The 23,687-nt window shown below is 44.0% G+C and overlaps 1 protein-coding gene across 1 annotated transcript in view; it reads left to right on the top strand.

Moving 5' to 3' along the window:
* BLOC1S6 (biogenesis of lysosomal organelles complex 1 subunit 6) overlaps nt 1-23,373 on the top strand; it is a 176,292-nt gene extending 152,919 nt beyond the window's left edge. The window contains exon 5 of the mRNA XM_078684771.1: nt 22,894-23,373. Within this exon, the coding sequence (XP_078540897.1) occupies nt 22,894-23,013 (120 nt within the window). The 3' untranslated portion in view covers nt 23,014-23,373. The remainder of the gene's footprint in view (nt 1-22,893) is intronic.
* Nucleotides 23,374-23,687: the final 314 nt, after the last annotated feature.

The following is a 23,687-nucleotide window of genomic DNA, read 5'->3' as shown; positions in this document are numbered from 1 at the left end:
AGTCATTTTTATGAATAAAAGTGTACCAAAATGACAAAAATCCAATCAGTAGAACGGGATATTCAGTTTTACAGATTTTAGTAAAAATTTCGCCAAAAGGGATAGAGCACCAACTGTGGATATCTGGTTGCGTCAGACCGGGACAAAGTCACAAGTTCAGGCTGTCCATGATGGAGCACAGCCCGTCTACAGGGACCCAGTTAGACCCTCTGAACAGAGTACCTTAAATCTTGGTTTGCAGAGCATTGCGAGGATCTGTGTTGTAGATCGTTACGTAGCCCAAGCAATACATCAGTTCCAAAATGCAGCAAGGCTGCCTTGCGAGGTCATACGGCAGCATTGAGAATCCTGTCAGCGAGGGAATGCGATAAGTCAAGTCCTGTGTTGAGGATGCGTCGCACAGTCAGAGTAATGTGTTGGTTCCGAGGAGCTGCAATGCTGAGGCCATAGTCGTCGTTGAGGGTGCCTTTGACAAAGGATTTTAGGGCCTGCACCGATGATGCGTCACTCAGCTGCAATTCTGATGTGGGTCTTTGCCGTGGTTCAACACATGCAGTAGCAGCTATGCGTCAGTTCTGGTGGGAATTGCACAGGGGAGATGCATTGTTTCTGCTGATCCACAGAGACTGGCAAAGCACCTTAGTCCCACTTCCAAGGACCCAGTACTGGGGTGGCACCATTTGTCAGGATAGAATCACAGATGTTAGAGTCCAGGCGCAAGGTTTTTTGGAAGCCTGTTGTGTCCCTGAGGCTTCAGATCAGGAGGCCAGCTAACTAGCCCTTGGAGTCACTCTGGGGTTCTAGGCTCAAGCGATTCAGGTCCAGGCCTTCTCACCCAGGCAAGAGGGCAGCATGTCAGCACAGCAAGGCAGCAGTCCAGCAAAGTGGTAGCCCTTTGGCAGCACAGCAGTCCTTCTTCCTGGCAGAGTATCCGCAGGTCCAGAAGTGTACTGAAGAGTTGGTGTCTGAGGCCAAAATGTATGCCCATTTGTTACTTTGAAGTGGGGAGAAGCTTCTAGAGGTTTACCTTTTGAAGTCCCCAGGAATCCTGCCTTCGTTATCCTGGCTTCAGACTAACTAAAGGGGGAATAAAACCATTTGTGTGGAGACAGGACACAGCCTATTCAGGTGTAAATGGGTCTGTGCCCAGCGTCTCCCTCAACTAGGCCACCTATTGTGTGTGGCTGTCTAAGAGGAATACACAAAGCTCAACTGTCAGCCACACTCAGTCGTTTGACCAAGGTACAGGTTACAGGCAGAAGATGACCAAGGCAGGAAAATACAAACTTTCTAATAGTTGCATTTTTAAAAGTGTAATTTAAAATCTGAGTACACCATAAGTTAGGATTTTTCATTATAATTCCAAGGACACCAAACATGAACTGGTCACCTGTTCCCATTTGGAAATTGCAGTTTATTTCCTGTAATAAGGTAACTCTAATTATAGTGTTTGGAAGAGATAGGACTCGCAGTAGTGAAAAACTCACCAATTAATTTTTCTCTGCTGCAAGGCCTACCTCTCCCATAGACTAACATCAGAGTTACCTTATTACATTTAACAAACTGCAATTTCCAAACAAGAACAGGTAACCAGTTCACATTTGGTGTCCTTGGAATTGGAGAGATTTTCACTATCACGACATGTAAAACTAAAAAATTACATATCTTACTTTTCAAATACATTCCACCCTGCCCTGAGCGCTTTTTAGAGCTTACCCTAGGGGTGACTGGTATGTATTAAAATGTATCTAGCCAGGTCGAAGTGACAGTAACAACTACACACATAGGCTACAATGGCAGGTCTGAGACCTGTTTAAAGGGCTACTTAAGTGGGTGACACAATCAGTGCTGCAGGCCCACTAGAAGAACTTAATTTACAGGCCTTGGGCACATATACTGGCACTTTACTAGGGACTTATAAGTACATTAAGTATGCCAATTGGGGATAAGTCAATGTCTCCATATTTTAAAGAGTGATCCCTTGCTCTTTATCACTGGCTCACAGTGGCAAAGTGCTCAAAGTCCTAACACCAGCAAAAACAAGATGAGCAAAGTGAAGGAGGAAGGCAAATAGTTTGGGGGAACACCAGCTTAAGATTGATGGGGCAAACACGTCCATCTTGGACACAAGAGGAGATTTTCGTGATAAGAAAATAGCGCAAAAGGCAGAATTCTTCTTCTCACATAATCTTACAGAAATGTTGGGTAATTCTGCATGATTACACTACATGGAATTACGCATGTTACGCCCACCCCTAGTAAAGGACCCTTGCACAAGTAAAAGTGGTTAATGGGGAAAATTGAGACAGAGATAGAGAGTAGCTCCTGCGGGTGGTTGGAAGAACGAACAGAAATAGAACATCAGAAACCTGACTAATGGCACTGGTGTCTCTTAAAAGAACAAGGTTTAGATGGCCCTCCTAACATGTAGGTGGCCACAAAGATTATCCAGTTCCCATGCAATGCGAATAGATTTATACCTCTCCCACTTCTTCCTCAAGATGTATGTCACTTACCCAGTGCTTACAGCTGATAAACTGTGACAAGCTGTAAATACCTGTAAATCCTGCCCTAAAGCCGAAACACCAGAAGCATGGGAACACCAGAAAGGATAAAGACTGTGTGAGTGGAACAGCTGCTCAGGAGCACAAGGAGTATAATAATATATACACAGAAGGAGAACGACTGAAGGGCAAACACAACAAGGTGCCAGAACGATATGCTGAACTGAGTATCTGAGAGGAAGTAGAAAGAACTGCTGTAGCCTTAAACCTGTGTTTTGTTCTTGGGGAAAATATGTAATGTACTGTCCCATGACATAGACGTGCTACTTGGTAGGGCCTGTGATAAAGCGTCTGGTGTAGTTAAGTAAATCTATTCTGACCCAGTAGGGTCCACCCTACTCTGGTGAATGCAAGTCTGAATTTTCCCTGAACTGTTTTCAGTCACCACCAAGCTTGCTTCATTATATGCCCTTACTGCCTCTTATTGCTCGTGTATTCCCTACATATATACATTGCCTGTAGTGTAATGTATGGGGATCAGACAATACTAATGCACAACGCATTTTTTTTCAGCTGTCCCAACTGCCACCTCATGGTGTTTGTATAAGTCAGTTCACAAGTGGTACATTTAGATTGTAGCTCTATTGAACAATACTACATTAACTAATATTTTCAAAGAAGCTATGTTGAGATTAGTACACATAATTTTGCGCACCATTTTGAATGCCATGTTGATTTTCAGATGGACCAAGCAACATTCAGGAATGCATTGGCTACAGTTCATTCTGCAATATCTTCTAGTGTAATCTTTATTATGTGATAGTCAGTGAATACTTGCATATGATTTTCATGAAAAAAGCTATTTCCCCTGATACAACTATTTACCTGTTGAGTAGTTCTAGAGAATAAATGGCTACCTTAGAGTCTCCTGTGTGTTTTTTTCTCCTCTCTTTAGAGTACTATAAAGGACATAGGGCATAATTTAGAGAATGGCAAATGGGTATTATATCACAAACGTGACAGATAACCTGTCTTCAATAAAAGTGCCATAGGATATAATGCACTTGTAATAAGGCACACAGGATACCTGTCATGTTTTGACAGAATAACCTGTCCACCAAACTATAAATCAGGGCCATAATTTCTGTTCAGAAATGTTTGTCAGTCTTGATTGCTGTATCTCCTAAAACAGTAATGTTTCAGATGCCTTACGAAAAGATCAATCATACGGAAAATAAACTAGCCACTTACTTTGGATCTGGAGTTGCTGTATTTCTTGGTAAAGGTGGCAAAATCATTTCCCCTCTCTCTTCTGTCAGTCCAGTCGGAGGGCCATTGGCACGTCTAAGCACTAGTGCTTCGACGTGCCAATTGCTGTGCACCTTCCCTTTTGTTGTGCTGCAAACCTCTAATCAGGTTTTCTGATCTCGCCCACGCCGCCAGGGCTGCCTGCAATCTGCACTTCCAGGACCAAGGAAGAGAGGTAGATTGTTGATTGCTGCCTGCATCCATCCCCACCGTAGTCCGGAACCTACCTTGTTTGCCTGTTTCACACTGCTCAATTCAGATTCAGCCACTCAAAGGCTAATGTTTTGTTGAAATATTTATTTTGAGCAATTGAACCTCACCTTGGAACAAGAGAAGAATTAGCACCAGGCATAGTCTAAGCACACATCTTGCGTTAAGTTGTGTCATGTGTGTTAGTTTGTCCTAATATTTTCAAAAATAACGATTTAAATACAGCTATTTTGTCCTGTTTCTTTTATAGCGCTGCTCACCCCAATCCAGGGTGTCGGAGCCCTTTACATTATACATTTACAATAAATCATGAGTGTGTAAATCAATTTCTAGAAAGAGTTACATAATATAGTGAGGGTTGAAAGGTGTAGGAGTCGCATGTCCTTTCCTTCATAGTTCACTGTGCTATATTAGAAGGATTTATGATTTCTGAATTGTAAGTATCTAATGGATCTCTGTGTTAAAAGCAATAACCCACTTATCCATCTACATAAAATCAAAATCTGTCATCTGTGTGTCACACTATCTGCTCTGCAGGCGACATATTAACCATGTATACTAATTTGATTTAAAATTGGAACTAGACAAAACACCTCTCTCCAGCAAGTGCATTAACCTCCAGAGTTATCTTACCATTATTATTATTTCGTGAGATTTACTGGCTACATAAAGATCTGTGCAGCAGGTGCCTTAACCTCCTACGTTGTTTTAAATGCAGACTTTGCAACCAAATAAGCAGAACTGATACACTGACATGTTTTTCCTTGTTACCAATTTCTTTCTGGCAGAGTTTTAATAAATGAATGTATAAGTGTAGGCTGAGATCTTGCACCAGGGTTGCATCACTATTTTGGGACAACTCTGACGCAAAATATAATTTGTTAAAAATTGTTAAATATTGTAATGCGCTCAAATGTACTCATGAAAGACCTGCTCAACATACGTGAGGTTTTAGAATATGATGTCATTTTTTGTGATATCACTTCCTGTGATGTCACGAGCTGGGATGTCACTTACATACCACCTAACTTGGCTAGTGCCCAACTTCTTTTTTTTTTTTTTAGGGTTTGTGCCCTGGTGGGAGAAGTATAAAGGAGAACTGTTGGTGGTGGTTGTAGGACGCTGGCTTAGTATATGGTGCTCACTCTCAGGAGTGATGCACATTGCATTAATCCATACAACACTTATGGTGGTTTTAGTGATCAATGTGGTAGCTGTGGAGTGCAGCCTTTAGGCTCATCTTGAAGCTGTGTAAAGGAGCTTGTTTTGCCACATTTAATCAACAGTGTAGATTGGATGGAAAAGTACCACACAGTGTTTATAAAAAATAAGTCTGTTTATTAGGCAACACAATCACTAACACAGTGGTATATTTCCTACCCGAAGATATCAACAATACACACTAGAATATTTCAAAATAATCAGGTAAGTAGCACAAATATATACTGGTCCCCAGGGGGAGACCAAACCATATACTAAGAAACTGGAATGCAAACTGCAAAGAAGAACAGGACTTGGACCAGGAAACTCAGAGAAGCTGGGGACACAAGGAACCACCCAAGGTAAGTAACCAGGAACCCCACGGTGGCTGTGTGCAGAGCGGAAACACAGCTGCGTGCCCAATGGAAGTCAATGGAGAAGTTGCGGTTGCAGTTTAAAGAAAAAGGACCCTTCCTTGAGGATGCCGAAAAAACCCTTTGGAAGACAGGACGTTGGAGAGCCACCCCACCCGTGAAGTGCAGTCGGAACCTGCCATAGATGACAATGGAAGACTCTGAAAAAGATGCCTCTGGAGAACCCTGTAAAGGAGTCCGGTGGAATCCAAGAGTGGATTCTTGAAGAAAAGAACCTACAAGCAGAGGGGACAGAGTCTGTGCCTCTTGGAAGTTGACCAGGAGTCACGGAACCACAATGCCCCCTGATGTCGGGAGGATCACAAGTGAAGACGGTGACTTGTCGCTGCAGGTGCGAGGAGCATACAATGCTGAGTAAGACCAGGAGCCATGCACGAGCTGTGCCACATTGGGTGTCGGGTGTCCAGGTGGTTGGTGTCCGGCTGTAGCTCCCACAAGCCTTGGTAGCTGCAACTGGCATGGAAAGCGAAAATATGCAAACGTTGGAACCAGCAAGGTCCAAGTGACTCACCAAGTGCAGGAAAGTTAGAGCAGGCCCTGAGCAAGCAGGGGAGCCCACTGAAACAAAGGAAGACCCTTGAGAGGACCCACAGGCTACAGGCACAGGAGTCTCAAAAGGCAGCTCACCAAAGATGGAGGCTCAAAGTGTGAAGGATGCAGTAAGGATGCTGATCTTCGAGGGATGAGTTCCTGGAGACTGGAGCTTCTTGTAGCTTGAAAGTCTCTGAAGTGCAGAACCAACAAGCCTTAGCAACGACAAGTCGACGCTGTGCACAGGGATTTGGTCCCAGCGGCTCCGACAAGGGATGCTGTCCTCAAAACTGTAGAGAAGACCAGTCAGGCCTCCAGGGAGCTGCAGATCCACCACCTATGTTGCTGGGCCTTGGGAAATCCGTAGGACGACAGGAGCAGCAGACAGGTCTGCTTTGCCTGCAAATGTAGGGGAGTGACTCCTTCACTCCAAGGGATATTACCTCTGATGACCTTGATGCCCACAAGCCTTCTGGAGAACCTGGATGAAGCACTGACGCAGAAGACTTGAAGAACAGCGAGACCAGGAGCAGCAGAAGTCTTCCTTGATGCAGTCTCTGTTTCAGTCAAAGTTCAATGAAGTCCACAAAATCTCAAAAATCTGTCAATCCCTAGTGACAAATTGTCCCACCACTTTAGATAAACTTAGAGAGCTGTGGGAGGGAGACCTCGACCCATAGGATTGGGATGATTGGACCGAGGAATTGGCCTCTCCTCTGGAGGCTGTGATTGTGATACGGTTCAGGCTAATTCAATTTAATTACTTACACCGGGTATATTATACAAGGGCCAGGCTATGGAGGGCAGGCCTCATGGTAACTTCACTTTGCCTATGTTGTGGTCAGGAAGAGGGAAGTCTGATTCACATTGTGTGGCAGTGTGCAGCACTCACAAAGTTCTGGCGGTGGGTTTGGCCTGTCTTGCGGAGGTGCTGGTGTGGGAGCTCCCCTTCTCCCCTAAACTGATGCTGTTACATATAATGGAGGTGTCGGGGGGGAATATTTATAAACGTCCTCTAATGCTATTGGGTCTTACACTTGCTAAACAAGATCTTGCACGAAAGTGGAAGGCAGAGGCCCAACCCTCCTTATCAGCATGGGATTGTAGATTCCTATATTTAAAGCACGGGTTGCCCGCAAAAACATCTAAAGATCTGGAAGCGATTGGCGGACTATCGAGGCCTATACCAGTAGTCCATTTTCTCTAGAGAGGCTACGATCCTGGGATGACTACGCAGGATTGAGGGGTAAGAGACAGTGAATATGTGGAAACTTTTATTGATGTAGTGTGAGTGGATGTGGCGCTTGAGATGCAGTGCTGAAATGGTGCAATGCGGGGAGTTATATTGTTTAAGTTTTATTGTTTATTTTCGAAAAGGTATATTTTAAATGTCCATGCCAACTGTTTGTATTTTAGACTGTAGCAGATAGCTTCTGGGTTACAGAGCTCTACATTGTATTTGACACTTGACACAATACAATCTGTTTATAAAAAAAACCACAAAGTCCAACGAAGTCCAAGTGACCAGAATGTCTAAGAGTGTCTTGATGTCAAAGGTGAGTCTTGTTCCACTATAATTCTGAGGACCCACCCACAGGAGAGCCCTTAAGGACCCTAGGTGAAGGGTTGGAACGACTCAGGGTCCCTCCCAGAGGAGGGGCTGGACAGAGGGTAGGATACTCCCCTGTCCTTTGTCCATTTTCACACCAGAGCAGGAACAAATAGTTCCTGAATTGACTCAAACCATAGTATGCAAGCAGGGCTCCAAATGTGCCCTTCAAAGTAGTCTGGTGGCGCTGTAAAGCGCTCCACCCCAGCCCAAAGCACTAAGTCCTGTCTGGGAGGTAGTCACACTTCCCTGTGACAGGAAACCTATTGTTTTACCTTCCCTTACTCGAGCACAGCTCAGCAGCTGGAGGGCAGAATCATGTCTGTAATTGGCAGAAGCACTATCTTGGTGACAGACCCTATAAGTTAAAATGGCTGACCGCACTTACAAAGCCTGGATAATATACTTTGGGGTTTGTAGGGATGTCCTGCTCATGCAGGGACACCCTCACACTTGTAACCAACCACCCTGCCCTTAGGACTGATTGGCCTACTATAGGGGTGACTTATGGGTTTTAAGTGCAGTCACCTCAGATATAAGGAAACTTATTTCTGTTGTGAGAGGTGTAAGCACCATCTCACACAGGTTGCAATGACAGAATTGTAGTCAGAGTTTAAGTGGACTTCCATGGGTTGTACAATGCATGCTGCAGCCCATGGGAGACCTGTTTTGAACCTATGCCCTGGGTACCATAGTACCATATACTAGGGACTTATAAAGGTACATCAGTAGCCAATTGTGGATGTACCAAAGTACTTACCAGAGCCAATTTAGGGGAGAGAGCACAGTTGCTGAAGTCCTGATTAGCAGGATCCCAGCAGGCTATAGTCAAAACACACTGACACCAGACAAAATGTGGAGTTCACCATGAAAGCAGATCCTCTGTTCCTACACCCCTCTGCCCCCGAAATGTAAGGACATAAGACTAGCCTTACCCAATTGAGTCTTTATTTTCGGAGTGGAAATATCTGAAAAGTCCATCTTCGTTGCCATGGTTACTCCCAGGTCTATGTGCCACTGAAAAGTCCATCCCCTGTAGTGAAATGGACCACCTCAAAAGTTTGGATCTTTCACCCTTCATCTGTTTAAGACATAAGAGGGGCTTATGATTTGTCTGAACAATGAAGTGAGTGCCAAACAGGTATGGCCTCAACTTTTTAAAGGTCCAGACTACAACAAAGCCCTCCCTCTCAATATCTGAACAACGCTTCTCCTTGTGGGTCATTTTTCTGCTTATAAAATTACTAGTTGACCCTTCCCCTCTGCGTTAAGCTGTGACAATACTGCACCTATCACTATCTCAGAATCATCTGTCTGGACAATGAATGGTTTGGAGTAGTCAGGACTTTGCAGAATTGGAGCAGAGCACATGGCCTGCTTCAGGTCATCATATGCCATGTGACAGCTAACTATCCACTGAACTTTCCTAGGCATTCTTTTGGAGATTAGATCATTAAGGGTTGTCACTATGGATCCATAACAAATCTTCTGTAGCACACCGTCAGGCCCAAAAAAGCTCTCATAAGGAACCCAACTCTGGAAAAGATTCCAAGGAGGGCCCTGGCAACTATATGAACTGTAGTGGTCCTAAGGGGAATAGCCTCTGGAGATCTAGTGGTATGGTCCTCCACCACTAAGATAAAACTATGTCCAGATGCTGTTGAAAGGTTTAAGGGACCTACACTGTCTATCCCTACTCTCTCAACGGGAACCCCAACTGCTGATAGTTATATTAAGGGGGCCTTTGTAGTAGCACTTGACTTACACTGGCTTGGCAGGTGACACAGGAGCGACAAAACTCCTTGGTGTCTTCAGACATGTGGGGCCAGTGAAAGTGAGGGACAAGCATGTCCCAAGTCTTGCTTTGCCCAAGGTGTCCTGCTATTCCCTGGGGGACTAGAGTTCCCCAGTAAGGGGTCTTCAGACTCCTCCTGGACATGCTCAGAAGCAATGTCATGGGTGTTGGACACATCTTGCTCATCTTCTGGAGCATCACCACCCATATCCAAATTATCCTACCCATCTGACCTTTTTTCTTGGTAGCAATAACGATTTCCTAAAGATTACTTCACTGCTAAAATGCATCTCTCCAAATGTCACTTGTAAATAAATCACCATAGTCTTGAACAAGGCCCCATGACGTCAATCATTGTTTCAATTAAATGCTCAATGTTTTGACTGGAATAATCCTAGCACAAGGCATATTTGCTAGTTTTGACATTTTATAGTTTTTGTGAGCCTCTCGTATACCAAAACGTTTTTATGCCTTAGTGCCTCCCATTCATCGCTCATATATGACCTTCCACCCACTGTATTAAATTGTAAGCTTCAAACACTATGTTTCTGATGTTCGTCACTAATACCTCATATCTGAGCTTTGGCACACACCTTATTCTGCATATCTCACTAAACCTATTTTATGTGAGCATCTCGTATGTGTTGCTCCCAGCAGGCTTTTTTACATTGGTAAGCATCTCTTGTCCACAAAACACTGTACATCTCATTTTTGTGAGCATCTCACACAAGGCTAATTCTTTTTTTTTTTTTTAACAGTTTTTATTTGAGTTTCCAAGTTTAATAGTACACACCACCCCACCCGCCCACCCCTCCCCCGGAGAACAGGTATCCAATACTTTTTATTTACACCATAAACAGTAATAAGTTTAGACAGTTTTAAGATCGAAAAGATAGCATGCGATTAGAGATGTTTCCGAATTACAGCAAATGGTCCATATGTATTATTACAACAGTTAAACATCCTGAATCCAAGCTAGCATTGGTGCCCAGATCTTCATGCCCCGATTCCGCTTAACCCTCGCTTTATTTCTATAGATTGCAACCTCCAGGCTGCAGGTCGCAAGCAGTCGAGCTCTCCATTCTAAAAATGATGGGGGTAGCGGATCTATCCATGCTGATGCGACGCACAGCCTGAAGACCGCCATAGCTACGAAAATCAGCCCTTGTATTTCATGAGGTCGGGCGGTGCTGGATATACCCAGCAAGACTTCTTCATTAGTGATATTAACCCTACGATGCTCGAGATAAAGTCGGAAACTTCTGTTAATACATTGGCTAGATTTGGGCATGAGGCGAACATATGAGTTAAATCTGCTGCGGGACATGCACATCGTGGACAGGTTGTTCCTTTCCCCGTCCCCCATTTAGCTAGTTTTCCAGGAGTATAATATAGTGAGAAGAAAGTTTTAAAGAATTGTGCCTGGAGTTTCATGGACATTAAGCAGGTGAGTGACATTTCGTAAGCATTAAAGGAGATTTGAGGACAGACCCCCAACCTAGTCTGCCATGCCACCCCATGTTTATCCATATCATCGGGTAGTAATAAATTTAATCCAGCATATATCTCGCCAATCCTTGGAGCTTTAGCTAATCTTAGTTTCTCTATGATTTGAGAGGGTAGAAATTTGATACGGCCGCCCCCCTTCATTGATATAAAATCCCGTACCTGGAGGAATTTAAAAAAGGTCTCGATTCGTCAAATTGAAATTTGCTTTCAATTCGTCAAATGATTTGAGTCCGTGAGTGGAAAATAAGCACCCCAGCTGCGTAACACCTGATTCAACCCATCTCTGCATATATACATCCTGGAATATTTCGTGAAGATCCGTATTCTGTGACACAGGGGTATAGAAGGAATACCGACCTAAGCCTACTAATTTTTTTACATTGCCCCATACTTTATAGACACTAGAGAATGTATTAAATTTCACTTTTTTAAAATAATCATCATTAATATGGCGCCATAGACAACCAGCGCTTCCATCACCCAGGATAAGTTCTTGCGGGGTAGGTATGTTGTGACCATCCGGGTTAGCCATAAGTAAATTCCTCGCTCTAGGGGTAGAGTAATCCATTTAAGTGCTCTGCGTGGTCTATTATATCCCCATAAAAAACGAGAGAACATAGTGTCTTATGTTTTTAAAAATTAGTGGGGAAAATTCTAAGCAAATAGCTCGAAATAAATAAATAAACTTTGGGAAAAATAACATCTTGACAACATTAGTTCTACCCCCAATTGTTAGATGCAGATTATGTAACCGCAGTAGTTCTTTCTTTGTGCGGTATATTAAGGGCTCAATATTATCATCAACGATGTTTTCAATTTTAGCGCTAATACTGACCCCTAAATATGTCGCCTTATCAAATATCCTCGGGTCATTCATCGTGATTTTAATATTTAGTACTATCTGAGTTTTACTAGAGTTTAATTTATATCCTGAAACATACCCGAAATCATGCGCCTCCTTTTCTATCAACTTTATAGCGTTGATAGGGTCACCTGTAACTATAGCTATGTCGTCTGCATATGCCATACATTTAGTTTCTAAATCCCGTACTTTAATTGGGGGGATTAAGGCATTTTTTTCTAGGCTGTGTATAAATGCATCAATATAGATGGCAAACAGGAGGGGCGAGCAAGGACAGCCCTGTCTTGTACCCCTAGTAATGGCAAAGCTTTCCGAAAGAACCCCATTAATCAAAACGCGGGCACTAGGATTTACATAAAGCCGTTTAATTGCTGTTATATATTTTTCTCCGATCCCACACTTAGTCATGGCTGCCCATAAGTATTTCCAGGAGACCCTATGAAACGCTTTTTCTGCATCCAGCAGTATAAGCGCCATAAGGTCTCCTGTCGCTCCCGCGTAGTCAAAGAGAGATATAGCTCTTTGTATGTGATCAATAGTAGATCGTCCAGGAACGAACCCACGTTGCCGTTCAGAGACTATTTTATGGATAATAGGTGCCAGCCGTGATGCCAGTTTTTTTTAATAGATTTTCGAGTCCCCATTGATCAAAGTAATGGGGCGATAAGAGCCCGTTTCTTTGACATCCTTGTTTTTTTTAGGGAAGACTATTATTTTGGCCGAAGACCAGGACCTTGGTGGGTTCCCCCCCTGAAAAATATATTGAAAGAGTGATGTTATAATAGTTCTCAGTTGTGGGGCGAATTTGATGTAAAATTCAGTGGGAATCCCATCCATACCTGCTGCTTTTCCCTTAGCCAGGCCCTTTATTGCAAGTAATAATTCCTCCCAAGAGATTGACCCATATAAAAGTTCCTGGTCTTCAGTTCCCAGGCACTTGGGAGTGAATAAATCCAGATAGATTTTAGGGTCGCCACATTCGTTGTCGTCTTCGTGGTATAGTTTCCTATAAAACTTCTGGAAGGCCATTCTTATTTCAGCGGGTTCAGATCTTAGCCCCAAATTTAAGTCCCTGATTTCTTTTATTAGTGCAAACGAGGTCTCTTCTCGTGTTCTGATAGCTAATGGATGTCCCACTTTTTCGCTCAGTTCATATGTTTTTTCTCTATTGATGCTAGCTCTAGCAATTGCCCTCTCAACTAGTATTTCTGAAATATAGTTTTTAGCGATAGCCACGTTGCGCATCGCATTGTCTGTTGGCCTTCCTTCCTGTGCCGCTTTAATCAATTCCTCTTCTGCTCTTCGCAGTTCTAGTTCTAGCAGAGCCATTTTTTGTTTTTCTATTTTGTTGTATTTAAAGGAAAACTTCATCGTTTCACCCCTGACACAAGCCTTCAGAGCATCCCATACCATGTCAATCGACGTAGAACCTACGTTATCTTCTAAGAAAGCAGGGATCCAGGTTCTCATTTGCTGACAATAAGCATCATTATGTAATAATGCCCTTTCAAATGTTTTTTTTTTTATATTGGATCTCTCTGAGACATTCGTAAGGCTAAGCACCAACGGGTTATGGTCTGAGAGAATTCCGGGTAGTCTCTCAATTTGATAAGTTGGTCTCAAGGAATTAGACAAAAGCATGTAATCTAGTCTAACATGTCTTGAGTGAGGGTGTGAATAGTAGGTATAGCCAGGGTCCCCTGGATGTTTTACTGACGAGCCGTCTAATAACCCATGAAGCAAGCACATGTCTTTTAAGGCATCAAAAACTTTTCGCTTCCTACCCTGGAATTTAAAACCTTCTTCTGTGGACCATTCGCTAGGCAGGTGAATATTAAGATCTCCGCATATAATTAACGGGAGAGGCCAATGTGCTAGTTCATGAGAGACCTTAATCAATACATCTGGATCGTCGCTGGTATTGCCATATATAGTACATATTGTTAGCTTGTCTTCCCTGTTGTTATAGTGGCATTCTACTATTGCAAATCGTCCTAGTGTATCTGATAACACCCGTGGAAATTGTAGCCCCCCCTACCTTTTGATAAAATAGCAACCCCCCTGGTCCGAGTCCCCTGCGTCGTAGCTAAGATGAGGCGATATCCTAGTGTTTTAAGTAAATATTGCTGCGACCCCTCAATATGTGTCTCCTGAAGGCAAACGACATTTGCCCTGGAAGCTTTAAGACTCTCCGATGTTTTCTGTCTCTTCTTTAAATCGTTAAGGCCGCATATATTCATAGACAATATATTGATCTTAGCCATCAATTAGTTCATGGACCATCTCCAGAAACAGTCTGTTTTTCTTAGTTGTTCTTTCTTACTGATCTCTAAATATGTCATGTGTCCCTTATAGGAGTTCTCGGCACTGTTCTCCCCCCCTCCTATCTTACAGTCCCCCCTCCCCTGCTCTTCCCCGCCCCTACTATACCCCCCCACCCCCCTACCCCCTTTCCTTCCAATGAGGCACCCTAGGTGCCAGAGTACCCAGGTGTAGGCGTCCATGCGATCCGCCCGCCTTAGCCCCTCATGTTTCCTGGCCCTGTATATGCTTGGTTTGTGCGAATTGGATTGGTGAGTGTTTAAACATTGCTTTCTACTCTCGAGCATGCTCTATTATAACACCCTGTGTATTACAGCATTCCATACTCAGGCTTCCCCCTGGACTATAACTATTTTAGTTATGCCAGTTTTAGGAAGTGGAAATTTTTCTGCTGATACAGCTCTGTCTGTCTGTAGCCTGTCTCCAATACAATCCAATATTAGTCCAATTACATTTTGAGGTTTAGGAATGTCACGAAGAGCATTCAGTTTATTCTTCCTTGTTTTTGTCCCGCCTTTCTTTGCTTGGTGCATGAAGGTGTAAGATTCAAAAACATGTTTTTTCACATTTGGTCTAAATACTTTGTGAATGTAAATAACAATTAAAGCATATTTGGAAACTGTGACCACATGCCTGCCTTTATCAATCTTTCATCACAAAACTATGCAACTGTATTTGTTTAACTGAGTGTATGGCTCTCAGACAATGGGCAATTGGTATAGGGTCACTAGAAAGTCTAAAAGGTTGTCCTTGTCCCCCCCAGAAATTTAGTGTCTCCTACTACCCTGTGCAGACTCCACTGATCGGACACTGGCTGGCCTTGCGACGCGGGGCTGGAGGCTACCTGCAACTGGATACGAAGGAATATGCACAGACAAAGATATGGGTGTGGGGTTACTGTGGTGAGCCCCATCGGTGCAGTGCCGACGAGACTGGCTGAGTATGTAACCCAGCCTTTCCTCCTACAACATGTTGCCACGTATTGAGGTGGATTGCAAAGCGGGGCCTGCACAGCGGGGCCTTCATGCCACAAACCTAATGGGGCAGATGGTGCCCCAGTGCAGTCTGCTTGTAGAGCAAAGTCTGTAAGGTCAGATGTACTGGAGGCAACCTTGGCGCTTCCTGGAGTTGGGAGTCGCATTCCTCTTCCTAACGCCTGCTAGCCATTGAGGTGAGCGGAGTTTGGTGCCTCCCTTCCCCCCCTCCCCTGGTTTATTATTACTGACTGTACGTTGAGATACCTGGTGCTTGGACACTGCTGCCACATGCCTGAGGTGGGCGCCACTAATGGCAGGGATCGTGAGTGGTGTGTGTTGTTTTTGCTGGGTTCCCGAGCACGAGCCGAAATTGGTTGTTTGAGGCAGCAGGGATTTTCTTTTAGAGCCATCACCCGGTCACGAAAGACCCATGGAGCTTTCTGTTGCCAGCAGTGCAGAGCCCTGTAGCAGTGGGGTGGTCGGTGGTACCCTCATGCCCTTTTCTGACACCTGCCAGTGTGTGCCTCTTAGGCAGATTTGGGCCCAAGTGGCGTTAGATATTTTGAATTGACATCACGATGGGCAAGGACAAAATACAAAAGCTGCACAGTCAAATAAATTGACCAATATACTGTTCCAAGCCATGGTCCACTGGAGCTGGACTGGAAGAGCGGTCTGGCCTGGGTACCAGATTCAGGCCAAGATGGAAATACTTGCTGTTATATAGGAGACCAGAGCCGCATTGCAGCATAAAGTGAACTCAATGGCCATCAATGTCAACCACCTCTGCTTGGACCTCTGTAAAATTGCAAAAAGTGTCACAATCACTGAGGGGGATGTCACCACCCTCAAGAGGGAAATCCAGTCCTTCAGGCCACTGTAGCAGGCCTTAAATGTAGTGCAACGCATATGAAGGAGCATATTGAAAATGCAGAGGGCCGCTCCAGAAGGAACAACATCTGCCTCATTGGTTTTCCAGAGCGTGGAGGGCCTCTCTGATTAACTTTTTTTGAAGGATTGGATCATTAATACTATCAAACCCAAATGACTCTCTAAATTGTTTGCGATCCAACATGCGCACAGAGCACTGGCAGGGGTGCCGTGCCAGGGCCTACCACCTACAGAGGAAGTCGGTCGTACCTGGTTTGCCAAATTGGACCTTGTAAACTGAATCGTCAAATTTGGTAATCCAGAACACCTTTTCTCAAATACGTATGGTTCCGGATACCATGAGTAACTGTACTAATGCTGGACAGACAGTTGCGCTCTGGAGATAGTTTTTTTTTTTTTTTTTTTTGTTCAAAACTGCTTTATTGCATAGGAGTAACAACAGTACACAGCTTCTTGCGCCTACAACCCGGAGGCCGGCAGCATAGCAAGGAGATAGAACACAGCCTCGTGGCCGGCATCCCGGAGGCCCGGCGGCATATCATAAGTGCAGGCAATGGCAGCGGCACATCCGGTGTTGTGATGCGTTAGAGGATGAACTGCAGCAGAACAGTGTTTTTAGTTATTGTTCATTTTCCGTAAAGGTCAAAAGAACTTCCCAACAGTTAAGAAACTAAGAGGCATTACATTCTTGCTCGGAGATGATTCTTCAAGCCGGTAAGGTAACATAGATAGGCAAAGTCATGCACGTCGCAGTATCCGTAGCCCATAAGTCCTGATGGCCTATCATCAATGCTATAGTGAGCGACGTGCATGGTGTCATGGAAAGTCATTGAATATAAGAAATGTGAGTAAATGTCGTGATTGGCTTAGGGGATCCCCGGATAGGATAAGGAGATAGTTGTTTAGACTGTTTTGGGACTGTGTTGGGACCAGGCAAGGTCTGTATTGAAAACTGTATAGTTTGTTGAGGAGGTCAGTTTCTCAACCTCCTATCTGTCTGGGCTCTCTTTTTCTTTGTTTCTCTATTTTTCTTTTTCTTGTTCAACTGTATGATGCTCCTGCTATGTTTCTGTTTCATGACTGGGACAGGCTGAGAGCCTGACCTCGGCTGGATTGGGGAGTACGTCACTGGTCTTGCGATTCGTAGAGGTTCTGGCGACTCGAACAGTATATACTCCTAGACTTGTTTAAATAGTTTAGTTGTGAAACGAGAGGGGTGGGAGATTGAGGCGGTGCCCCTTTGGCTGATGGTAATGTCAGGGGCTCTATTCTGCCTGAGGCAGGGTTGGGGGGGGGTGTTCTACTACAGGTAATGTTACAATTTAGAGTTGTTTAGATTTGTTGGGAAGCTTCCATTGCCTACTGGTGCAGTAAGACAAGATGCTGGTCATTTCCAAACATGGGTTGGGCTTGGTCACCTACAGAAGACTTCCGTGGCTAACTTGGGACTATCTACAAATTCCTGACCTGGAATGGTCGAAGGCTCAATAGACTTGAGAAATGCCACAGGGTACATGCATATCTCCGGAGGTATGGAGTAACTTTAGCATTTCTTCCGGAGACACACTTGCGGGGAGGTGGGAGACGGGGAGAAGAATTGCATTAAATACTTAAGGAAGAGATGGCGGGCCAGGTCTAGACAATATCCTACTCTGGCTATGCGCGACGGGTTGCTTCATGGGTCCTATTCCAAACGTTTAGTGTACAGATGGATGTAGATGGGAGGTACGTTATCCTTGTGGGCATATTGGATGGACCTGAACTATGTCTTATTAATGTTTACGCGCCTAATATAGACGATGGTACATATTTTGGCACGGTGCTGGCGGCTGCTCAGAGCTACCTAGTGACAGAGGTAATCGTGGCAGGGGACTTTAACTGTGTGGTTGATAGCATGGCAGACAGATCCCTGCCTCGTCGAGGCACCAAGCTCAATATGACATCTGTGCTTGAACAAGCTAGGCCAATATAGTTGACTTGACTATTTTTTTGTACAGTCAGATGTAGTGCAGTGACTAGTAGATTCAGGTTACCTGGCTCACTATATATCAGATCACTCGCCCTGCTTGATTGCATACTCTATGCACCGGCTGACGCCTAGTGTCCCAGAACGGAGGTGCTGACCGACCAGGTCTTCCAGGGAACACTAACAGATGCCATGGACTGTTAATTGGAACTAAACTGGGGTAGTGCAGGCAGTAGGGCTGTAGGAAGGGATGTCATGAAAGTGATACTTGTAGTTGTGTGTATGGCAAGAACTGTAGGTATATACCGGATGCTGGGGAGGGAACTGACGAAAAGCGAAACCCTTAAGATAGGTCCTTGAGAGAGGCCCTAGAGAGAGCCCTGTCGACAAACCCAGAGGTCTTGAGGGATTGGGATGTGCACCAGGTGTACACATTGTGGAACCAGTTAGAAAAACATGTCCACTCACCATCCGCCAAAGATTGTTATGGAGGGCGACTAGGCGGAACAACTTTTGGCACATTTAATTAGATCTGAATCCTCCGTGCAACCTATACAGGCAGTGAAGGACCAAAGGGGGATCATGGTCTCTACCCAACAGGTGCTGTAGCTCATCGATCTGACATTCACTTACGTCTTGACTATCTGACAGAGCTGCACCTACCACAGCTCTCCTTGGAGAAGCACGTAGAACTAGGAGGCCCATTGACTAAACAGGAATTGCGTAGGCAGTAGAATCATTACCGACCGCTAAGATGTTTGGGGGGCTGCCCTCCGGCAGAATTTTATAAGCCTTTCTCTGTAGCCCAGGTAGTCAAATTGTTGCCAGTGCACGCCTGAGGTGCTGGAGAAAGGAGTGCTTCTGGACTATATGTGGGATGCCCTTATTGTATTGATACAGAAGCCAGGAAAAAGCACCCTACAGAGGCTGGTTCTTATCTCCCGCTCTCTGTTAGATATTGACCAAAGGATCCTTAGTCATGCTCTTGCAGTGCCATTATTACCAAGTCTCCCGCCCCTGATCCATGTGGATCAATCAGGATTCATACCACGTTTGATAATGTTGAAAAAGGGGGACCCCTACGAAAAAACAATGAATCTTGCTAGCTGTGGGGCACAATATCAATTGGGGTAAGACAACAAGCTACCGACAAGATATATGGTACATTCACAAAAATGTAAATTAGGCCTTAATATTGATTGATCTTTTTTGTATACTTTATCATCTTTTTGAATCACATTTATCAAATATATATTTCTTTTCTCTATATGTATTTTTTTTATGATAGTCCTTTTCCAATAGTTTTTTACATACATAAATATCAAGACGCACAATATGTTTTTCACAAATACGCACAAAACAATTTTATACAGAATTATTATTCCATTGAAAACCTAGAAAAGGACTTATTGAACAATTCAAAGGCTGGTCGTCGATGAAATAGAGAACACAACACGCGTTTTGGCATTAAAGCCTTCGTCAGGCGAACCCGTCTCAACTTTCTCTATTATTCATTCTGGGCCTCAAGTTGATGAATAAGACCAAGATAGACAAAAAAGACTTCTCCATGGTACATAAGAGACCACCAATGTAATGGTATCTGATTAAGCACTGTCCTGCAACCCTCACGTGATCCGCCTGTTGTGTCGACTTTGGAAAAGAGTGGTGAAGAGAGTGCTGCAATGAGCATCGTATGCTCCGAATTTGGACCTCTGGATTGTGTGATCATTATCACAAATAGCGTGGTCTATGGTGGTTGGTAAGAGGTGAGAGTGTGGATGCATCATGTTAGTTGACCTTTACTCAGAGGGCCGCTTTGTTACTATGCAGGACACATTTGAGCCGTTTGCCTGAGCCAGGGACAATTCCTCCAATATAGCGACCACGGCTCGACAGCTATGGCCATCATTTCCTGAGGCTCTTGTGGCCTCACAGACGATGGTTGCCCTGCTCTCCCTGGCAGGGGGTCGTAAATTGATGATATAATTGTATCAAACTTTGCGTGCTGACATATGACTGCCAAGAGTCTCTGAGCGGGAGAGACTGGGCAGTGTGCCAGTGATGATCCTCTTAGTCTTAAGGACTGGCTCAAAATTCACGATGGTACAATATAACTTCGTACACATAGCCTACCTCTCTCCTGGGAGATCACATGGTATCTAACCTGCCAGAGATCCAGTGTGCTACGTGGTAATGCTGAGGCAGATTTTTTCATGTAGTGTGTCTCTACTCCATTATTGCGATTTACTGTGTGGAGGTACTGGCCCAAATCAAGAATGTAACAAGGTCTGCTCCCTGATAGAGCTAAGAAGAATCTCAGTAGACAATTCACGGTATTGGTTCATATAGTGGTTAAGAGGCGTATTGCACTTAGTTGGATGAGTGCTAAACCCCACTTTGCTCGTAGACTGGGGGGAGAGACCTGCTGGAGTGGGTGGAGGAGGTGCACATGCGACAGACGTGTCGGGATGAGAGAGTGGCGGATGAATTGCTTTTTGTAGGAGTTATGATGCAAGCACTGACGAAACCTGTGAAAGAAGGTATAGCAGGATGACTGCACTGCAACCCGTACTGTATTGGTCGGACCTCAGACTGTGGTAAAGTCTAAGGATGGGAAGGGTCTGAGGGTGTGGCTGTGGTAAGGGACACTCAGATTGTGTTGCATTGTAGATCACCTTGTGGATGCACTAGGACATTCTTCTACAAGTATTGACCAGTTACTGAATGGAAGCCTGAGAGGAGGGAGCAGGTGGGGAAGTTTCATATTCTTGAGTTCATAAACTGCCTATTATGTTATTGGTGTGTACTGTTGGCTGCTTCACTCAATTACCTGGCGAATTATACTGTATTACTACTGCTGAGGTTGGCTTCAGAGCCTGGTGTTTGTACTGATGTCTGGTGTGCTGCACATGCAGTCATGCTTGTTGAAATGCCAGTAATAAAAAATATATTAAAAAATGGGCTTCGCTAGGAAAAAAACCTTCCTGAGCCACTCTCTCACTCCACTTCTGTGGCATAAACATGTGAACATTTGTTTGGGAGGTATAAGACTTCTTAGGAATAAAAAGTGTGAAAGGATTTACTGATGGGTCCCCGTCTTAACTGGTTCATCTGACAGGGGGCTGTGGTCGGTGGAACCATAGAAGTTTCAGGCCACATATCTTCCTTGTGAGCTTTTAGAATCCCTTAAGTCAGCTCTTATATTGCCCGACATCCACCTTGACCTCTGCAAAGCCGACCACAAGCACTTCATTATCAGTATCCTGGACAAAGGGCGCTGCTACCTTGCTGCCAGCCCTCTCATCAAATTTAGGTACATATTATTGTACTTAGACTTGAACTTTTCAGGTACTGTGCACAAGTACACCTTTGAAGAAAGGCTGGGACGGGGAGAGGGGGTCAAGAGAGGAATGGGGTAGACAATCCACAGGCTGCAGTCAAGCATCTCTTTGATTTCTTATTGCCATTGTGCAGTCATGTGACAGGAGGAGATTCGGCTTCTCAATGTACCATCCCCAAGATGTCTCCCTTTCTAGGTTCACTGCTGTCTGCTTTGCTTGCACACCATACATCACTGGCAGTTCCAGTCCACCCACTCCACTCCTCCCCTCCCAGGTAGATCTTCTGGAAGTGAGACCTAAGATGAGGCTCTTTATTATTGTGGTCCCTACTCCTTCAGATTGTGCTGGAGACCATGACACTCTAGATTTGGAGAAGGACATGCTTAATAGTGTTCAATGTGGGTAGGCTGAAATGTTGATAACTGAATGACAAGCTTGTACTTGCAATGATTTTCTGATGTATCCGCCACTATTGCGGAGAGCGCCTAACGCCTTTGGGATCTTTTTTGAAAACAAGATCAAGAAAGCTTGTTTCCTCCATAATTATAAAGAGTCTGAGAAGAAAAGACTCACGGTGCCAGTTCTGATGCTATTTATGAAGCTAGAGTGGAGAATCTTAAAGCCACTGGGACTAAATCAGAAAGTGAATTTAAGACTCTAAGACACCCCTCTGTGCCTTATGGCTTTTCTAATTGTATACAAGTTCCCATAGTTCTTGTAATGGGCTTGACATTAGAAGAACTATGGGAACTTCATTGATGTATCATTCCCCTCCGGACTACGAGGGTACAAAATAGATGCATTTGCAAAGACATGTTCACCTCTCAGTCGCCCACCCAATCCTGTCTGAATATGCAGGGGAGAAGTGACAGGAGGTGAAAACCTTTTGGTCTTTTTGCCCCAAGCCCTTCAAAAGGAAGTTACAGAGATAATGCAGGGAGGCCAGACCATGACAGATTGCGATGGCTCAAAGAAACTAGTATCAAACCAGAATTACTAATGAAGTTGCTTCACCTGTCCTGATGGCATAACCTGTTTAGTACAAAAGCAAAGGGAAGAGTCACGAGCTAACACTTGGTAGATTGTTATAAGAGGAAACATCTTCCTCCGAGAAACTTCACCTAGGGTGTGGACAGCAGCACATCCAGTAACATAACAGAACGAAATACGGATAAGATTCTAAACAAACTTAGTTACAAAGAAATCAATTTTAACACAAAATATCGAGCAAATGTAATGTAGAGATCCGGCGGTATTCAAAATAGGAGTGTGGATGTTTTTACATTTAAAGCAGTTTTAGGAGATGAGAACATTTTACACACAAGACGTATTTAAAGAAAAATACTACCATGTTATCCCAAACCGGTTCTTTTCGATTGCAATAGAAAACAGTGGCTGTGTGAACATTATTTTGATGTGTCATTCTCTGTTTAGAAAAGAGCTCTGAAGCTACAGCAGAAAAGGCAGAAGGATGACCTCGAGCGAGAGCAGCAGCGAGAAAGGGAACTTGAAAGAGAGAAGCAGTTAATTGCAAAACCTGCCAAAAGGACATGAACACGGCAAAAACGAAGATATATCCTAAAGATGCACAAACGTTACTTTTTAATGGAATAATCTGCAATTAATAATAAAAGCCTGCCTTTAGTTTCATTACTATGCAAATTCTATGGGCGTATGGATAAACCGCGAAATTATGGAGCGCTCAACTTTGGGTCATGTTTAATGTAAATGTAGCTGTTTTAGTTATTTTAACTATGTTTCACTTTGCATGTGTTTATTTGCTTCGGATCTGAATGCTGCTTATGAGCTTCCACTTGGTAAGGTTTCAGAAAGAACGGTAGACATTACTGGTTTACCAAGTATTGTAATGCGATATCATTAAAAAAGTTCTAAAATAAAAGTAATATTTTGTTACTGTTGTTGTTTAACTTTCAGTGTCAAAACTATTTTACAGCTCCTAATCATCAATACTGTTAAAGTGCAGCAGCTTTCTCGATTAGGTGTTTCTACTCTTGCAATGATAATATCTGCAAATGGCTTCATGGCCTGGTTGTTTCCCAGTACTAAAGAATGACAAATGTTCCTTCTTCGTGAACACCTCTGAGTCAGTGGCTGAAGGCCGGCTCATCCTTGTGGTATGATTCGTTTTTTTTCTATAAAGGTCCTTTACCTGCAACTGCTTCAGATGCTCGGTGTGACATTCCATCACCAGAGAAGCGAGAAAGCAA

Source organism: Lissotriton helveticus, chromosome 3_2 (assembly GCF_964261635.1).
Source record: "Lissotriton helveticus chromosome 3_2, aLisHel1.1, whole genome shotgun sequence".
Taxonomy (NCBI): domain Eukaryota; kingdom Metazoa; phylum Chordata; class Amphibia; order Caudata; family Salamandridae; genus Lissotriton; species Lissotriton helveticus.
Note: the sequence above shows the minus strand (reverse complement) of the source record. Positions and strands in the feature narration are given on the sequence as shown.